Source organism: Mus pahari, chromosome 21, assembly GCF_900095145.1.
Source record: "Mus pahari chromosome 21, PAHARI_EIJ_v1.1, whole genome shotgun sequence".
Classification (NCBI taxonomy): Eukaryota; Metazoa; Chordata; class Mammalia; order Rodentia; family Muridae; genus Mus; species Mus pahari.
In genome coordinates, this window is record NC_034610.1 from 31,349,376 (window position 1) to 31,370,543 (window position 21,168).

Genomic DNA, 21,168 nt, shown 5'->3' on the forward strand with positions numbered 1-21,168 from the left:
ACTGGGACTACAAACAAGCCACGACAAATGGATTTGCATATGGGTACTATGGATCAAATTCAGGACCTTGTGTTTGCACAATTATTTCCCCAGCCCTTCTAGACCTTCTAGATTTTTGGCAAGCTCCATTGACTGTGTTTGAGTAGCGAAGCTAGATACCTATTGGAAAAATTTCACCAGCATGGATTTATTGATGGGTGAAGAGACTCAAACAACAACCAGAAGATTGATATGTGACCACAAGGCAGCACTGACTTTGTCTGAGCCAGATCCTAATCAAAGAGAAGAGGAGAGCACTCCAGCTTTGCTCAAATGATATGTACAGAAAATGGACACTAGAAAGTGCCAGCACTGCAGGTCGAATAGAGAGGAATTTGAACGAACTGTTGGTGACCTTTCATGTCAGCTGGACTGACTCAGGATGTATCAAAGGATGAAACTAGTAAACCTTCCCCAAATTTTGGTCAATTAAATTCAGAAGGTGGTGGTATACATATCCCCCATGGACTTGGGGCTGGAGAGGTGGTTCAGTGATTAAGAGCCCTTATTGCTCTTACAGAGCTAAGTTCAATTACCAGCACCCACAGGGTAACTTATAACTATCTATAACTCCAGTTCCAGGAGATCAGGCACCTGGAGATCCTCTGAGCTCCACGGCACCAGGCACATATATGTGTACACACATACATAAATAGAAAATATTCATGCATATACAACGGAATAAGTAAATCTAAAAACCATAAAGTAATTACAATCCCGGTCCTTTTTTTTTTTTAAAGGAAGATTGGAGACATACCAATGTTTTAACTAATGCTTAGAAGTTTTCTCCTTCCCAAGACTGAGCCAAATGAATGTGAGCTCTCTCTCCTCCTCCTCCTCCTCCTCCTCCTCCTGCTCCATACCATCCTATTGTCTGCTTCTGGCAGGACAGGACAGCTCCCTGGAGCCCAGAATTTGCCTGTCAAGAACACTGTATACAGATTATCTCTTGAAGCACTGCTGCATTTTCTACCCTGCCTCCCCCACTGTCTTATTTTTGGTCTTGCTTGTGCTTTCTAGAATGTGGCTGTTTATTTTCTATTTAGAACATAAAAGCTGGCTCCAGAAGACAGGAGAGAAACTCATACACTAGGATTTGAAAAAGAAGCCTTTTAGAGAGTTGAAAAGTCCAAGTAATGTCCCACTGTCATCTTCAAATGTAATGTGTTTGGAAAGAACCAAGGAGAAGAGATGTATCATAAACTTACATGTAATGTTCTAGTTTTTGAGTGTTAAAGCTGGGGCTCCACATGAGGACATAAAAAAGCCACAGAAGACACCTGTCACCATCAAGGCAAACAAACAAATAAAATGGTGGTCTGTACACAGTGCATATTCTGATATAGCACCGATATAGCACCTGATGCCTAGAGAGTAAAAGGCTTTTATAGTCATTCTTTACATTAACTTGACAATCTTAAATGATAGCACAGCTTAGATGATGGTAGACTTTAATTATTCAAATAAGAACAAAACTGGACAACTCCTTTTAGCATAAAAATGCTTCTGCCCAAGCAAGTAAGCAGAGTGTCGCCCTGAAGAATAAGTCTCAAGTTTCTGCAACATCAAGTGCTGCGGCTACCACACACTGAGTTTTTCTTCTACAGAAGGCACTGCATTAACATTTCTACCAACATCCCCTCAGCATCCTCCCCTATCCCTGTGAGGAAGCTTCATCAGCACTGATGTCATGGAGAGAATGTCAACATAATGACAGACCACAGAGCATGACCAAAGGCACAAGGAGACAAGCATGGGATATAAACAGAAGGCTATCATTTCCTACGCGACCCTCTCCATACACACGGTGGGCTACAAACACAGGTTTCAAAGGCAAAGTTTTCATTCCCTATACGGATGTCCTGTAAATAAAGTGTGGATGCTGATGCTCTGTCCACATAAAGTTCAATGGAGACCCTTAAGCCAGGCAATCTACAGGTCCTGGAGCAGTGGCCCGCTGAATGCCCTGATCCCTGCTTGCACTACTCATCCTACAAAGGAAGAAGGCTGCTCAAAGCTTTGGCTGCTGAGATGCCCAGGTTTCCTGCTTAAAGGACGGGAAATTCACAAGCTGGCCTGAAATGGAGGATGGCTGGGTCTGAACTAGATGACTAACCTCCTTTCAGCATCAGGAGAGTCATGTATACAATCTGTATATTCACAGAAGACATGAGCACAGTAAAGGTGTGAGTGATTAGAAACTAGAATCGAGGTGTTAAGCAAATGGCTCAATGAGTAAAGAGCTTGTCTTACAAGCATGAGGACCTGAGATCAATCTAAGCGCCATTGACAGAAGGTTAAATACATAAACATACATTTATATATTAATACAATATAATATAAATCCATTAATTAATATAATAACTATAATTAATATAAGAAAATGTAAATATAGTCATATAGGTATATATTTATAATACTCTTATTATATAATGTAACATTATATTACATATTTTATATGTTATATGGTTATATAATATATACTTATAAGTATTATATATAAATTATATATAGAGAGAAATTCATAAAAGATTTACATATATATCTATTTATACACATATTTATAAATTTATACAAAATATATAAGAGATATATGTGAGATTCAAAGAAAAAAGTTACAGTTTTGGCAAATATGCTTTAGTTTTTAAATGCACTTAAGTACCACAGATGAGTGTATGGCTCAGTGACAGGCAACATGGTTAGGATGTGGAAGCTCTGAGTTCAGTAATGAGCAGGGTAACACACGGGAACAGAAACTGAAAGCTCCATTCCATTTATACGTGCCAGGGGCTAATAGTTACAAATAAAATAAATAAAAATAGATCTTAAAATAGTATTTAAAATATAATTTGTAGAAATTAACAAAATAGCCCAGCACTTGGGAGGTAGAGGCAGGCAGATCTCTGTGAATTCAAGGCTAGGCTCGTCTACACAGTGAGTTCCAAGACAGCCAAGGCTACACAAAGAAACCCTGTGTCAGGAAAGAAAAGGAATTAAAGAAACTAACAAAATAGATGCATGGGTTCATAGAGAAGAGTGGAAACCAAAATATTTTATTACAAGATGTTAAAAAGAAAGCAAATGGCAAAAGCTTAAAAAAATTAATTTTACAAACTGAAAGAAATTTAAAGCATAATCATTTGTACTTCCCTCAGGATGAATCCAATAATACAATGTAACCAGAGACTATATCAACTCTGTGTGTGTGTGTGTGTGTGTGTGTGTGTGTGTGTGTGTGTGTATGTGTGTGTGTATATATACACATGCACACACACATGTGCACACACACCCACCCATGCACACACAGACAAGTATAAAACGTATCGACACTAAAATGATCAACAGCATGCCAATCACCTGTTAAAAAAGAACAAGGTAAAAATATTTTCCTAGATATTAAGACTTTGATTTAAAAAGAAAAAACCTACAAGAATAGTAAGAAGCAGGACAAAAAAGAAACAGCATTGGATAGATGTCTCAGAAGGAAGAGGCTGATAATAAAAGATGTCCTTGAGAACGTATGAGAATATCTGAGAGAAATAGGGTGATTCTATTAAAAATACTACTGGGGGGATTGCACATTTGGATAAAGTAGATGTTGTCTCTTGTTCACGGAACACAAAGAAGTAACTTCAAAGCATTTATACAACTGGAAACAGTATCTTCATAGGATCAGTGTATGTGGCTAGAGAGATGGCTCAGTTGGCAAGGTACCTGGTGAGCTGAGCGAGTATGAGGACCTGAGTTTAGATTGACAGAACTACAGACAAAACTGGCTTGGTGGTACTGTGAGCATGTGTAACCCCAGCATGGGGTGGAGAGAGAGGAAATCTCTGAAGATCATTGGTCAGGAGGCAGCCTAGCCAATCGAAGCACCAGGTTCAAGAAAGGGCTCTGTTTCAAAAGAGAGACATCGAACATAAAGTTATGGATTCCTTGTGGACATGCATACATGTATACTGTGCGCGCACACACAGATAGAGAGAGAGAAAGAGAGAGAGACAGAGATAGAGACACAGAGAGAGACAGAGAGACAGACAGAGAGAGAGAGAGTGAGAGAGAGAGTGAGAGAGAGAGTGAGAGAGAGAGAGAGAGATCAACAAGTCACATCACACTAACACATAAAATCAATGTAGGAAGGAGTTTCTTATTTAAGATGAAAATGGTACTAACCACAAGTTCCTTCAACACTCCTTTTGTACACCCCTTCAGACCCCTAGTAAGTAACTTCCTCCTGCTAGCTGTCCCCATCTCAAAGGTTCCACACCTCACAATATTGTCACAAGCTGGACGCTCTAGCACAAGAGCCTCTGGGGAAAATTCTATCTAAACCATCACATATGACAACAGCAAATGCCACTAAGCCCGTGAAGCAACAGGACTCTAACTCACTGCTGGTGGGGATGTAAAAACAACAGCGAGACTGGGAAAGAACCTTTCATTGTCTACAAAGTTAAATGCAGTCTTTGTATACAACTCAGCAACGACAGACCTTTGTGTTTACCCAAAAAAGAGCTGGCAACATGTAATTACACACTGATACACAGGTGTTAACTGAAGTGCTCATTTTAAAGATTTAGAAACAGCTCTGGTGCCACCCATAGTCAAACAGATAATATGTGATCCATACAATGAAATACTGCTCAATAATTGTTTGTTTTTTTTTTTAAAAAAAGACCTATTGAGTCATGGGAAGACATATAAAAATCTTGTTTCTATACCAGAAGGGGAAAATAAGGCTACATCTGAAAAGGCTATATTTCTCTGTCTGTAAACATACGACACTGGGAAAAGTAACACCAATGAGATAATGAAATGATTGGCTAGGAGTGGTAGCACATGCCTGTAATCCCAGCATTCTGGGAAGCTGAGGCAGGAGAATTGACAGGAGTTGGAGGCCAGACTAGACCACCTAATGAGTTTCACAAAAACTGAGGCTGTAATATGAGACACTGTCTCAAAACACTAAAACAACCTCCAAAAGATTACCCATCCTCTGATGTTTGGAGAAGAGAAGGCAGAGAAGGAGCATGGGGCACACCAAATGTGATGGTGGACCTCTGTGAGATTACTGTGGGGATACATCACTGTTACATATCATCAGATATGCAACCCTGCACAGCAAAGACTGAACCCTAGTATCAACTACAGGCTTAAGTTCATAAGAGTGTATCGGTATTTCTATGGAATGCAGAGCCCCAGTTGATAGATCTACAAGGTGACATACACCTCCATACTTGAGGCTAAGAGATCATTCCAGAAAAGAACACAGAAAGATTATAAGCAGGAGAGATCCAAGATATCTGCTATGAAACACTGTTTTTTATATATGAGAGGAACTGAACCCATAAAATCTTAACAACATGGTTGCCTAAACAAGACACAAATGACACCACCAGTTGACATGTCAGCATGGATGTCATAAGGCCCTAACCCTAGATGAAGACAGTCATTGCTAAGATAAAATAAAAATCCATTTTTTCCCAGGGACTCGGTAGGTTGTATATAAATATACATGTGTATATGTATATACATACACATATATATGATATATATATATATATATATATATATATATATATATAAAACAATAAAAGGAGAAGAAGTCATGAATTTGAGATGGGGTGAAGGGTACACAGAAGGAATGTCTCAATATTTGTTTTCAGTTGTAAGACGTGACCCATGCTCATGCAAAAGGTTAAGTAATAGAGGATTGTAGGAAAGGGGGGGAGGGTACAGATAGTGTTCTTTCTGCTCAGGTTCTCTGTAAGTCTAGCACTGTTTTAAAACCTAAGCCTATGAATTTGAAGTGTGTTTCCACCAGCATCTTATGCAGCTGACCAAAGCTGGGCAAAATGTGCTCACCAAGAGAGAAGACTTCTCACAGTGCTTTAAAACAATGGAATTCTAGAAAACACATTCCACAATGATGGAGAGGAAAACTAAGATGGTGGCTACCGTGTATGTGTGTGTGTGTGTGTGTGTATACTATGTATATTATATTTTTTGCCATAACAAATCATCCTCAGGAAAGAAACATTCAAGATCTAAATGTGGAAAGAAACATGAAAAGAACTAGAAAGGAGTTACAAGAAAATAGGAATGAATGCAGACCACTCTAGTCATTCCCCAAAGCCATTTGTGTCCACTAGGCCTTACATTGAGCCAGCAAGAATTTCAGCATGATTGACAGCCTGACAATGGTGGAGGTGTAGCAGATGACTTGCGCTCAAAGCCATGTGGATTCAGAAATGACTCCACTATCAAACAGCAGAATGTCCCCTAACTTTCCTTCCAGTGTGCTCTTCTCAACACTCTGCATATAAAACAAAAAGATTTTTTAAAAGAAAAGAAAAAGAAAGTGGTCAAGAATAGTTAATAAACCACAATCCTGGTCACAGAGCCTTAAGAGGAATTTCCAACATGAGGCACATCCGAGGCACTTCTCTTCTCTGGGGAATACTTTTGGTCTTCTAATCGGAGAAGGAGTCACAGCCATGAGCAGTGGTGCACCTGGAATAGTTGTCACCAAAGCAGACTTCCTTCAATGCACTGTCTCAATTTGCAAGTGTGTTTATCCAAAACCTTTCCCCGTTGAAACTCCCTTCTCAGTGCAGGCATTCTCTTGCACCTACTCCACACACAGTTTCCTCCAAACACACTCAATCTTCCACCCTAAAGAGTGTCCCCTAACTCTAACCGCTTCTACTTCTATCTAGCTGCCACTTGTTTTGCTGCTTCTACAGTCTAGATTTCACTTGTCACCACCTTCAGCTTCCGTGTCCCAGTGAGTTTCCACAGCTTCCCGCATCTACATCCTAGTCTCAGCAACTAAGTATAGAACCAAGATGGAATAAAAAGAGGTGATAAAATCCTGACCACCGCAAATGACCTAGTTACATGGGATGGATTTGCAGACATCCTAGTCAGTTTATTTTACGGTAAATTTAGAGAGATCTTTGTCACTGACGTGGGAGCAATGAAAGACATAGTGAGTCAATCTTCTAGCCTGAGATCCAAGCCAGGACAACCAACTGTCACACAGACAAGATGTTCCTATTAGTAAATATTTATCCCAATGTTAAGATCATTTCTCATTATCCTACAAACTGGTAGAACTGGGAAATACTCTACAGATTAAATTTAATCCTAAGTGTGCAATGACTGAGATGAATGAGGCATAGAATCCCTCCTCTCTCCCTTGTTCCCAATTGTACTTTTATCCTACTATAGAGGCCTGCTAAACCCTCTTACTTCCTGCCTACCTTTATTCTAGTATAGCCTGTGACCTATGACTAAAAGAACTCTTTGGAATCACAGGTCATTGCCTCTATGTCATCACCTCAGTGACAAATGGCCATGAACTATCTGTTGAAACTAATTATGCCTAGTCCACCATTCAACACTGTCCCAGTTTCCCTCTCCCTCCCATTCCCATGCCCTACCACATACTCGGTCTTCCTTAGGTGTGACTGTCTCTACCCTGTGTCCTCACTTTTATAAAGCTTTAGATGTCTCCTTTAGTACACACTTGTTTTTTTTAAACCTTCTTTTCCTTTGTTAACTGTGTCTCATTCCTCCCGCTTGCCTCAGTAGATGTGATGATGTTTGGGGTCAGTCATCTTTAGATTTTAGACTTGTGTGTTAGCTCAAAGTATGTGTTAGGACCCTCATCATAATAACAGCCATGCTAAATTGAATTGAAGTCAGCATTCGATTTAGTTTAGTTTAGTTTTAATCTACTTGTGAACCCTGTATTTTCGCAACACTCCGAAACCCACTCTCCAAAGAGAGGAGATGAGCATTTAATTAACCCCACCACCTCTTTTGCAGCTACGCTGGGTTGCAAGGCTTGGTGGAGAAGCCCAGAACTGTGTTAATCTGAAAGCTTCAGTGTACAAAGGCAGGAGGAAGCTACTAGCATGCTCTCTCCCTTTCTTCCCTCTCCCTGTAGCTTACACTACAGGGAGAAGTGGCTAGAAGGATATTTAAACTCAGAATCAAATTCTATTCTAGCAACCACAATTTTAATTGTACGCCAACTGCAAAAAAAAAAAAAATTCTTCCATTGTCTAACCAGAAGAAAGGCTATAATACACCCTGTCTGCTTTTCTCAGAACTCGGCTATTAACCTTTAAGATTCCTTTCCAGGGTAAAAGCTTCTTTCCCCAGAAAAATGTGTCTGGAGACAAGATTTTAATCTTCTAAAAAAATTAACTCCTTTCATGGATGACACTGAAGCTTCAGACTCTGAAGCCTTCGGCACGGTATTTCAGACGCTGAACTATCAGAGACTCTTTCACATTGAGATGTTAAGACCATAATTTTTAGAAGTCACACACACAAAAAGCTACCTCCTTCTCCAACAGGCAAACATGCATTCACAACACCCGATTTGATTACTCAACAGCAAGTCACAGCAAACACAGGGGAAGATTGGGCTGCCGTTTCCATGGAGATGACTTGATGTGGTTTAGCTCTTCTGGGAATGCAACCAAATCCCCAACAGCAGGAGAAAATCGGCAGCAAGAATTCTCTAACATATGGCAACTGCTAACAAACCGGTATGGGGAACGTCCCTTCCTTCTCTTTTCCTCTCTACCAGGAGAAACAACCTTCCCATCAAACTGTTTGAAAAAGCACCTAGATTTTCTTGGTCATTCTCTGTGTAATCCAAAACCGATTACTACGGGGTCTCTTTATTCTTAGATTAAAAGAGCTGCTGCCTCCTGGATTCCTCAAACCCATGAATTCCCAGGGTGGCACTTAGACAGGGATGAGAAATGCATCCTTCCTCCCATAACTCTGCTTATTAATCCTTGAGGGAAGCTCAATCTGCAGGCTTACCTCTTGGGAAAGAATGTAAATGGAATTTTACTATCTCTAATGCCTTGGAAGACATGATTGTCACAGAGAGGAGAGAGTTATTCCCACATCTTTTTCAAATTATTCTCATTGTTGTTCTATTGCTATTTTTATTGTATTGTGAGGTTTATGGGGACACACATGTGTCCTTGCAGAGGTCAAAGGACAACTTTTAAAAGTTCATTTTTTTTAATTACCTTTAGGATTGTCCAGGTTTAAATTTAGGTTGTTAGGCTTGTACATCACACACTTTACCCTACCCACTGAGCCATCCCTTCAACCCCTCTTGTATTTCTCCTTCTGTTCAAATGATTACAGTCAGTTCTTACATGGGAAACAATTGCTCAGCTTTCCCCATTCTTAAACATAAAGTCTGTGTTTTTTTTTTCTTTTTTTACATTTATTTTCATCCATTCACTTATTTTTATGAGAGTTTTGTTCAAAGTGTTTGAATCATATTCCACCTCCTCCACCAGAAAGAATTCTTCCCAGATCCACGTCCTCATCCCTACCATCCTAACTTTGTATCTTTTAAAAACAAACAAACAAACAAACAAAGCCTTCAGTACTCATTTGTGCTGCCCAAATACTCTGTGACGAGTGCAAGATCACATTTGCATCTTGCAAGCACAAAGCTAAAGACCACTTAAAATCTACGCTTGAAAATTTCTATGTTTTTGCCAGAACAACAAAAACAACAACAACAACAAAAAAAAACAATCAATATGTACTGCACACACTATATTCAATGAAAATGGCCCTCTCCGAATGGTAAGCGCATCCAGTGAGAGGAACAGACAGGCACACGCCATCTCCTCTGTTTTGAACAGCTCATAGCTTCAGAAAAAGAAGTTTCTTAATTCACGTTTATACCTGGCTTTTGGTTTCACCTTTGACCTTGATTGCAAAGGAGTTAATACTAAGCCCAAGACTTTGTGTATAGTACAGTCCCTCGTGTATTTGTGGCCCGTGAGAGACCACTATTTCCCTTCCTCATAGAACAATCCTCATCCTAGCCCTCTCCCTCAGTGGTGATGTTTCCTGTCTCCTAACTATCCTACCTACTCAGTCACCTCCAGCAGTTGATTGACCTGACAATAACTTCATTCTTCGGTGAAGGCTTTCTAATGAAAAGCAGATAGTTGGCCCACATTGGAGGTATCAATGTAAAATGTTACTTATTACAAAGCATCCATAGAGAAAGCAGTGACAACTGAGTGACTTTGAGAGTGAGTTACTAGCCTGGCTGTTCAAATTCACATGTATTAAAATATAGTGTACACTCATGTGTGTGCATACACACACACACACACACACACACACACACACGCACGCACGCGCGCGCGCGCAGAGTTGCTCTCTGGCACACAGTAGTGATCTCTAAATTATTGTCTTTTAAAAATTAAATTATAGGGTATATATGAAATACTGGTAGGAGTTGCTTCATTATGAATGTATATATGTGTATAGCCCCCTCTTTCTCTGTGTGCATGTGTGTGTGTATGTGACTGCCTGTGTGCCTGCACATCTAAGCACATGCATGTGTACCCACAATGTATTTGGGTACAAACAGAGGCCAGAGGAGGACATAGATCTCTTGGGCTGGAGGTACAGGTGACTGTGAGCCATCCAATGTGGGTGCTAGGAATTGAGCTCTGGTCGTCCAAAAGAGCAGCAGTGTTCTAACCACTGAGATACCTCTCTAGACCCCAAACCTAAAAGCTTAAGGACACCCTCCCTGCTTAGGGTAGAGGAGAAAGGGTTGTCTTTCGTGTTATTGGGCAACTCCTGTAAGTTAGAACAGGAATTTAACAAGCCAACCTTCAGCAGTACACTCTGAGAACTTACAGTGCAAATACATTCTTCTCCAGTACCCCACTAACATATCAGATAACCTTGTTTTATACCAGAATGAATGAGTCACAATTAGACTTATCGTGAATGGATACTAATAGAAACATTTGTCCTGAATCAAAGATAAAGTTTACCACAGAATTTTTAAAGACACATTATTGACATCTACACACAACTATTTCCTTTGTCAATAGAAAACTCTTTCCCAAGAATATAAGCTGTTGCCTCTTCTGTATTATAGGTGCTGCCCTCCAAAATGCACGTGAAATATCTGCCTTTCATCAACCACAAAGATACCCTTAAGAGAGCACTGATTGGCCCTTTCCAAAAGGAAGATGGCCTCACTAAACCCATCTAGCAACATCCAAGCAAAACAATTCCACACTACAGATCCTGGGGGCTTAATTATTAGACTATGGGACCAAAAATGGGGGCTTCCCCAAATTTATGAGGAGGAGTTATCATATGATCGCACGCCTGCCTGTCCCATAGTCTAAAACATTTGGTTACTGACACTTACAGCTGGTAATTAGTGGTCTGGTAACAGGAGTTGACACAGGCTAACTCTACAAAAGGAGCTGGAAGCTAAACTAACATCCATGTGACTAATTATCAAATTCCCATTCAGGGGTTTAAACCTTTTAGTTACAACTTTATATCAGAATTATACAATGCCCCAACAAATATTCACCATCTAAGAAGAGTAAGCAAGTTCCTGGTTTACCTCTGTCTGCCATTCTTGATCCAGCAGCTCTGTCTGGGACTGTTAGATGGTCTTTCTTGTTATTCAATGAAGAAGTGACATCACTAGACAACGAGTTCAAAAAACCACTTTCTGATGTGATGGAGCTGTTTTCTGGGGCCTGACAATTGCTTGCTTCTGAGAAGGCAAGTGTGTGGACCTGCTCAGCAAGTGTCAGGGGATGGCCCGCATCTTCAGTAGCAGGTGAGCTGTTAACTATGTTGTGCCAGGACTGTCTTTCTTTAGATCCCGAGGAAGAAAACCGGCTGGGTGCCTTTACTGTATTTTCCAGAGAAGAGAAAGAACATGATGTTTCTCTCCGTTTAGGTGAAGAAGAGGATGCCCGCCGTGCAGCCTATTTTTCACAAATAAGGTCAGAAGGAAAAGGAGGAAAAGAAGAAGAGACATTGTGAATTATCATTCTCTCTGTTCTGATTTTATTTAAATTGGCCCAGAATTGTTTCAAAAAGTGAACAGAAATTTACAAACAAACAAAAGTCAGAGGAAAACCATGTGGCATTCATTTCTGTATGGCAGCTACCAAGGGCCTTTTGTGTGATTTTTGAGTTTACCATATAAGATCTGAAAAATCTCCATAGCAACATTTTTTTACTCAAAACCTTAAGGCTCTCCAACAGCCTAAAGGCTATGTTAGAACAATTCTGTAGAATGTTTGTGAGTGCAATGATCTTTTGTTGTTGTTGTTCACAATGAAATGAGCAAAAACAACTGAGGGAGGTAATTAATAAAAAAGAAAGTAGAGGATTTAGGCATGGCCTAGTAGAAGAATATTTCATAGTAGGTCTAAGACCTTTGAGTAGCATTTACCTGTTCCTTAGTGTGTGTGACCAACCATCCATTCATAATCATCAAAGCTCAAAAATAAAGACAAATCACTTCAAATTTTTTTAATTAAAACTTTCAGTGTTATTATTCTGTGACAGGACTGGGGGAGTCACTATGCCACAGCATGTGTTAGAGAACAAAAGAGTCCGTTTTCTCCTTGCCTTATGCAGACTCCTTGTATTGAAGTTGGACCATGGGGGTATGGCAGCAAGCATCCATACCTATAGAGCCATCTTTCCAGCCATAATCACTCACAACTTTAATATAGTTTCACTGTGTAAGGCAAGAATATATTTATAGCCTTGGAATTCATGAGAGAGAAGCCAAGGTTGCTCCACTGATGGTGATAAGCAGGTGGCTGAGGGATTCTCTGACAGCAATGTCCCAGCATGCTCTCCAAGGGCATATGACCACCATGAAGGACATTTCACTAGTGCACAGACAGAGTACTAAGGCCACATCACCAATAGGACTTTTTCTCGAGGCAGACACCATTTATGCTGAGATTTTATGTTAGTTGCAGTTTGATGTTGCAATAGTTTGAGACTTGACCAATGGCAGTATTTATATGTACTGTTTCAGGGAAGTTTACATTTTTTAATGTTATCTATACTTAAAGAAAGAAGCAGCAACAACTTCTACTTTTAACATTACTCATCAATGAAATCCAACCCTCTATACTTATTATGTTCTGGGTTGCCCTGTATTTCCCAGTGAATAGCATAGGACAGAAGGTAGCTTATGGTTCAGCTTCATGTTGTCATCCTATTGGATAGTCCTGTTAATTAGGCAAGTGGCAAGATGGAGATCATTATAAAAAGAAAACATTTGGATCCTCTTCAAGACATCTGCAACATGGTAACCATGTTTCAATACACGGCAGCACTATGAATTTTTGGCAATCTGAGCTTTTAATAGGAAGAAATAATAATAATTAATATGTGTCTGCTTGGATCCTCAGTGAACAAAGGCCACCAAAGGGCCAGTAAATCTATTGTGCACTATTGTTATAAGTATGTGCATATGTTGTGCATGTGCATAATGTGTTTCCACTTGCACTCTGAGAAGCCTGAGGATTATTTCAGGAATTATCTTCAATCTCCCTTCCACTTTATTCATAGAGACAGGATCAATAGAGCCCAGAGCTCACCATATGGCTAGTCTTCCAAGGCAGGTTGCTGTAGGGATCGTCTGTCTCCATCTTCAAGCTAGAGTTACAGGCAAGCCACCGCATCTATCCAACATTTACTCAGGATCTAAGATCTGAACTCTTGTGTTCATATTTTTGAAGCAAACACAATAGCCACAGCCCATCTCTTCATCCCCAGAAATAAACCTACTCTGAATATTAACACGGCATTAAAATGCCTAGTCAGATACGGAATGAAATGGAAATATTTCAACCAGCAAAATGCCTTACCTTAAGTCAACTAGACCAAGTAACAACTAAGAGAGCAAAGATTCCTAAGTCCTTAGGAGAGGAATATATAGGCCCCACCCTCTCCAAATAAATGCAGGGTTATTTTACCCATTAGATGAATCTACAAAATAATTATTAACAAAAAGATGAATGCTGCTCCAGTCCTTGCACATTCTTCTATAGTGAACTACTTTGATGAGGTTTGCTTTTCATTTGATCAGTGTCCCTTTGTTAAAGGGACTGAAGCTGAGTTCTGTCACTCATTCCCTGGTTCTTTAATGAAATAGACAGACTGTACACTCAAGTTGCAACTACACTTGCCTTTTTTTTAACCTCCAAACTCCCCTTAAAGGGCTAGGGGAAAAACTTGTTACTGAAGAGCCGCTCACGTCTGGTTAATACAGAGTTGGCTTCCTTAGTTAGAGTCACACCAAGGTATTTTATATTATTTGTGGCTATTGTGAAGGGTGTTGTTTCCCTAATTTCTTTCTCGTCCCGTCTGTCCTTCGTGTAGAGGAAGGCCACTGATTTGTTTGAGTTAATTTTATATCCAGCTACTGCACTGAAGCTGTTTATCAGGGTCACTTATGTATACCATCATATCATCTGCAAATAATGATATTTTGACTTCTTCCTTACCAATTTGTATCCCCTTGATCTCCTTTTGTTGTTGGATTGCTCTGGCTAGGACCTCAATATGAACTAACCAGTACCCCCGGAGCTCGAGTCTCTAGCTGCATATGTAGCAGAAGATGGCCTAATCGGCCATCATTGGGAAGGGAGGCCCCTTGGTCTTGTAAACTTTATATGACCCAGCACAGGGGAATGCCAGGGCTGAGAAGTGGGAGTGGGTGGATAGGGGAGCAGGGGCGGGAGGGGGGTATAGGGGACTTTCGGGATAGCATTTGAAATGTAAATAAAGATAATAATAATAATAATAATAATAATAATAATAATAATAATAAAAGAGTTGGCAATATTCTTGTTGACTGCTACTCAGCAAAAATGCTTGCAGCACAACACGTAACATTTGTGGAGCTGCTTTCTTGTTTCCCTTTTGCTTTTCAGTGCATGTGTGCATGTGCGCCTGCATGCGTGTGTGCGTGTGCGCGTGCGTGCATGCGTGTATGCACGCTGGTGGGAGCTGGCTAACAACCTCAAGCATCTCTCACACAGCACAGTCCACCATAGATTGGCTTCTAAGACTCTGTAGCTCCCAGTAGGAGTGCCAGGCACAGAATCCTAGCCTTATGTGAACTGCTGTATCATATAAATGACAGCAGAAAGACATAGGTCGGCCTTACCTCCTCCTCAACTCTCTTTGACTAAAGAGTCTCCCCTTCAAAGCCAGTTCACGTGCCTGGCCCTGTAAGAAGTCTCCCTAATAATGTGGGGCTGTGAGGTTACCATACTGGGTGCTTCCTCCTACTGTACCAGATGAATATCATTTTATTTGACAATTTCTATTGCCATTGCTGATTGACTGCTAAATCTTTTTTGGTGAGCTAACTTGAAAACAGGCTGTTTTTAGTCACTTTTACACTTCCAATTTTTCTTTTCGCGCATCTGTGCCCAACACATAGTTGATAATAAATTAGTGCCAGAAAAGAATGGATCAGAGAAGCAGCGCTGTGAAGAAAATCACAGCACAGTGGTTTAGTATCTTATCTACAAGTCTCCATCAACTTACTGAATAGAATGGCAAACTTCGGGAGAAAGAAGAATTATTAGAGTCAGGTAGACACTGTAAGCATTTATAAACTCAAATAACATGGTTTACTTTAATGAGGGAATTGTTAACAAGATGTGGTTTAATTCATTTCCTGAGTGAGTTTGAAATGTTTTCAGTGAGAGAATTAAAATTGTATGAATGGTTGCAGTTTTTACTTATTACATTTATGTCTCTGTGGGTGATGCACACACACACACACACACACACACACACACACACACACGCATGTGCACATAGTCAGAGAACACTTATCATGGGAAATGGTTCCCTCTTTCCATCATGTGAGTCTTTGGAACCAAACTCAGGTTTTCAGGTTTGGTGGCAAGCACCTTTCCTACTGAGATATCACGGGCCAAATGATTAGTTTTACCTGATTAACATGATTAAATTCAAAGATCAAAATTGATTTTCTCATTTTGTTTTTTTTCTGTACGATAGTTTTGTTATTGGAGAACTTTAATTAAAGTGTTCCATAGCACTAAAGTCCTTTTTGGAAAAAAAAAATGTGTTCAAAACCCAAGTTTAACACAATGAAAAGTGATTGAAAATGAACACTGAAGGCTGCTAATTAGGAAGAAATGATTCTCACCATAAGTCTTAGCAGCATTAGTCAGGGTATAGTGGAAAAGGAAATGGAAGAATAACAAGACTAAGTGTAATAAAGCCAAATGATAAGGAAGGAAGGAACATACACTCACTTCTCTACTTAGTTTATTTATTGGTGTGTGTGTGTGTGTGTGTGTGTGTGTGTGTGTGTGTTTCTATGTGTGTGCCTGTGTGTCTGTGTGTGTTTGTATGTGAGTATCTATCTGTGGATGCATGTGAGTACACATGTGTGGGACAGAGGAAGGGAGCACACACCACAGCACACCTGTAGAGGTCAGAGGACAACTTCTTGGTTGGTTCTCTTCTACTGTGGGTTCCAGAAATCAAGCTTATGTCAGGTTTACATAGAAAGTGGTTTAACCCACTGAGCATCTCACTCTAGTCAATTAACTTTGAGCTCAACCCAAGTACCAGTTCTTTGGCAGAATCTCCCCTAACTGGAGTACACAAAGCAATCATCCTATTGCCCCAACCTCTGTCCACTCTCCTGGGCACTTCATAGTTTTCTCTTCTTCACAATATTTATTACTACTTGAGGACATTTGAATAATTAACTTGTTGCCCCTCTTCAACTAACCACTTCATGATGCTGATCCTGAAAGGAGGAGCACAGTATCCTCAACAGGACCTAGCAGGTGACAGGTACACAAAATTATGCATCAGCTGCCTGATTGACAGGTACATCAACAGAAGCAAATAATACAATGTGAAGGAAGATATTTTTGCTGGTTCGTTTTGTTTTCTGAGACATGGTCTCACTGTGAAGTCTGGGCTGGTCTTAAACTTGGATTCCTCTTGCCTCTGTGCCTGAGAGCTGGGATTGCACGCATGTGACACCTTGCTCAGATGAAAGCAATATCCTTTATAAAATATAAACACCTTAAAATTTCTACCTATGACGTAGCAGAAGTTGGCCTAGTCGGCCATCAATGGGAGGAAAGGCCCATGGTCTTGCAAAGATTATATGTCCCAGTACAGGGGAATGCCAGGGCCAGGAAGCAGGAGTAGGTGGGTTGGGGAGCAGCGCAGGAGGGGGGGGGTATAGGGGACTTTCAGGATAGCATTTGAAATGTAAATGAGGAAAATATCTAATAAAAAATTGTTTAAAATTTTTCTACCTATGATATCGTCAGGTTTACTTCTTTGGAATTTGGTTTTCTCCTTTGTAAAATTAAGCCAAGGGTTTTGAGAATCAGAGGAAACTACCCTTTCTAAAGGATATGAAAAATCTCTGCACAAGGGAGTGTCGCTCTATGAGCTGGAGAAATGATATTACTCTCTTAATAGCAGTTAAGAGAGTACACTGCTCTTAACTTTGGTTCCCAACATTCATATCAGGCAGCTCACTTCTTATATCTCTTGTTCCAGGAGATCGGATGTCCTCTTCTGGCCTCCAAGGGCAATGCACTCATATGTACATACCCACCTACACTTAATTAAAAATCTCTCTCTCTCTCTCTCTCTCTCTCTCTCTCTCTCTCTCTCTCTCTCTCTCTCTCTCTCACACACACACACACACACACACACACAACAGGGTCTTCTTTGTGTAGCTCTTGCTGTCCTAGAACTTGCTACTTAGACCAGGGTGACCTTGAGCTCACAGAGACCCACCTGCCTCTGCTCCCAAGTGCTGAGATTAATAGTATGCACCACCATGACTGGCCCATAATTATATTTTTAAGTAGTGCCTAGGGAATCTTGGAAAGTGTGAATGAGGCCATAATAGCAACCTACTTTTTCACCTATCCATATATTCAAGTTCAAACGTGTGCTGGGCAGACCTATAAACACCACAAACACACACAAAAAAAAAATAAGTATGTTGAACATGGCTTCTGACTTTAACAATTTGGTCACTAGAGGCCTAGAGAAATGGCTCAGAGGTTATGAGTATACACTACTCTTACAGAGGATGCAAGTTTGGTTTCCAGTACCCACATGAGCTTCATAGGCTATTTCATGCATGTGTTATGCATACATGCACTCAGGCATACATACATACATACACATAAGAACATATTTTTAAACAAATGAGGTAATTATATAAACAACACAGCCACCTAAAGCCCCAAGTACAAGGTCAGCCAAAGTAGCAGCAGAGAAAGGCAGAGAGAAAGGCAGAGAGAATTCAGAATAAGAACGAAGTAGGATCACACACATGTATGTAAATACCAAAATGGACCCATTACTATAAATGCCATTTAAGAGGACTAATAGAAATAACCAAAAAAAAAAAGCAAAAACAAAAACAAAATTAAAAACCAAAAATAAAACTAACGGGACAAATTTGCCCTGGCTTAGAAGGCAGGGAATGCTTTGGCAAAGGGATTCATGCTTGAAGCAAACTGAAAGATATCATGAATATGGATTGGAAGTGACAGTCCAACCAGGGCTTCCTATAACTAGAAACTTTCTCCCTGCAGGTACAGAAGGGAAGCTTGAAAGACTCAGGGCAAAGCAGACATTTTCCTGGGCTAAGGACAAAGGAGGAATTAGTGACCAGAATGTCACAGCAAATGTACAAGTGTCATGGCCTTGAATAAAAGGCCAGAGAGTAGGGCCAGAAATGGTGGTATATGTCTTGAATCGGAGCTCTGTTAGTTCAAGGCCAGCCTGCTCTACATGGTGAGCTCTGGGCAAATCAGTATTATTAAGGGCACCACTTGAGGGTCATTTTAAAGAAAAGGTAGACTAGAAATAGGGAACAAGCAAGCCTGTTGTTTCAATGACTCAGGCAAGAGCTAATGAGGGGGTTGGAGTTGGCCAGTGGGAGAAGACAGGAAGAGGTAGTGGGAGAGCCACCATGCTAGCAGGCTGTGAAAATGAACTGTTAAAGCAAGAGACAAAAATATATAATACCGAGTTTTAGCAAAGTTTGAAAATCAGTTTGCTCTCTAAACATAAAGCTTGTGATTTTTTTATATCCCGAGTAGAAAGATGTTTTTTCTTTACCCCTATTTCTTGTATGTGGATGGATAGATAGATAGATAGATAGATCATAAGTTTAGATTTATATATTATATTCACTGGTAGGTCTTCCTACAATTACCCACTTGCAAGCATCTGTTATCATTTTGTATAGTGGATATTGACCAAGTGACATTTGGTAGACAGCTATTCCAGCCATAGCCTATTTAAATGAAATCTGTATTTCTAAAATTATCCTGCACTTGTTTGTTCAGTTTTTAACTTCCTCCTCTACCCCTGCCCAGTGAGCCTCTTTTCAGGGTTTATTTTTACTTCCCACTACTTTGGCTTGCTTTAGTTAGCTTGTTTCAACATTCTGGGAGACATAAAGGAATTGTTCTTCTGAAAAACATCTAACTGTGAGGCCCGAACCATTCTGTTAAAATAATCTGCCTGAGCAGCCTGAAGCTGGGGTTATAAATATTTATCACCCTTCACATCTGATCCAACTCTTGGTGGTCTATATTCCGAGCTCACTCAAGTCCCAGCCATCCCACTTCCCCAAGGGTCTGAGCACTGTCCTAGAAAGCCTCCCTGATGTTGCTACCATATGGCAGCCCGGGTCTCCTTTTAAGCTCCAAACTGACTTCACAACCCTTCTGCTCATATCCAAGTACTCTATAATCACTCAGGATGAAGCATCAAAAGCCTTAGCTGGCCCACAAGCCCCATAAAGGAAGGCTACAGTTATCCTGGTGCCACTTCCTCTCGCTCTCCTTCAGATTCATGTGCCCCACCACGGTGGCATCTTGGCACCACTTCTTATCAATGTGATCTCTGTTTTCTCTGATGGGAAACTCCTTCTCAGTGGGCCACCCAGCTGACCCAAAGTGCCTCTTTGGTCCATCTTTCCTCCAATCTAACCTGCATGTGACCCATTCTGATCATCCATGCCTCCTAGCACATGCAACAGCCCATTCTCTGCCTCCCGCTCCCTGGGTCTCCTCGTCCACCCTTCTCTACTTCTGCCACAGTAGATCTCCACCTATGATGATCATCTGCATCGATCTCTTTGAACAGGACATTTTATCCCGCAAAGAATGCGAACCACTCATTGATGGATCCCAGGGTCCGAGAAGGGGGTTGGTTCACAATTTAAGTCAATCAGCATAACAGAGCAGGTTATCAGACGGTGCCTTTAAATTAGACTTGGAAGAAGAAAAATACGTGGTGAAAGCTTTAGCAGTAATAATAGCTTTTAAAACACTCAGTAACTCAGGACACTGGGAAACATGAAATGAGAAGTGGGTTTCTTTTATACTCCTTGAGGAACTGAAGAAATTTGAATAATGAGATCTACAAATTATCTTTCAGAGTGAAATATAAAGAACCTCTGTCTATTTTTAAGCCTTTTAAATAAGCCTGAGGGTGGGGGAAGACTATCATTTCTTTAAGAATCAGGTCATGTTGTGGCTGGTGACATTGTTCTGTGAACAAGGCACTTACCATTCAAGCACAAGGATATAATTCAGAAATCTAGCACCCACATAAAAGGCTGGGCATATATAAGACCGGCACTGGGAAACTCTCCGGACCTTCTTGGCTAGCCAGCCTAGGGTCTCGGTGAGTCCTAAGTTTCCATGTGGAATCCCAAGTTTGGCCCCAGAGGAATGACACTCGGGGTTGACTTAGTGTTCACATGTACGTGCCCCACACAAAGCAGACAGTGGATCCCTTCCCACTATCGAACCTGTAAGGCCTTTTCAGTTGGAAAGAACAGAATCCCAAACTCTTCCTGTCTCACTTGAGCACTGTGTTCCCTTGTGGAATTCAGCCCATTGAGATTCGCTCCTAGAACCAGAAGTCCAAATTCTCAGTACTGAAAATTACGATTTCTCTTTAATGTCTAGGGGTAAGAAAAGCTAGACATTGAATTAATTATTCCAAACCTTGAAAGTTTTTGAGACAACTTTCCAGAATATTATTATTTTACTATGTTCAGTTCAGCTTCATGAAATAAAAAGTCATTGCCCAACTGTTAAAAAAACAATTGGTAAAATTTTATTGACGCTCTAGGCTTCTCTATCTGATCATGGCTAGCCTATACCATATTGAGTGAAGCGTAACTTGATTTATGCCCTGGATGAAAGTTATCCA

General features: G+C 40.4%; 1 protein-coding gene across 1 annotated transcript in view; it reads right to left on the reverse strand.

The window, feature by feature from the left end:
* Positions 1-21,168, reverse strand: part of Ipcef1 (interaction protein for cytohesin exchange factors 1) — an 82,138-nt gene that overhangs the window by 23,959 nt on the left and 37,011 nt on the right. Inside the window, exon 7 of the mRNA XM_021220901.2 lies at positions 11,483-11,855. Within this exon, the coding sequence (XP_021076560.1) occupies positions 11,483-11,855 (373 nt within the window). The remainder of the gene's footprint in view (positions 1-11,482; positions 11,856-21,168) is intronic.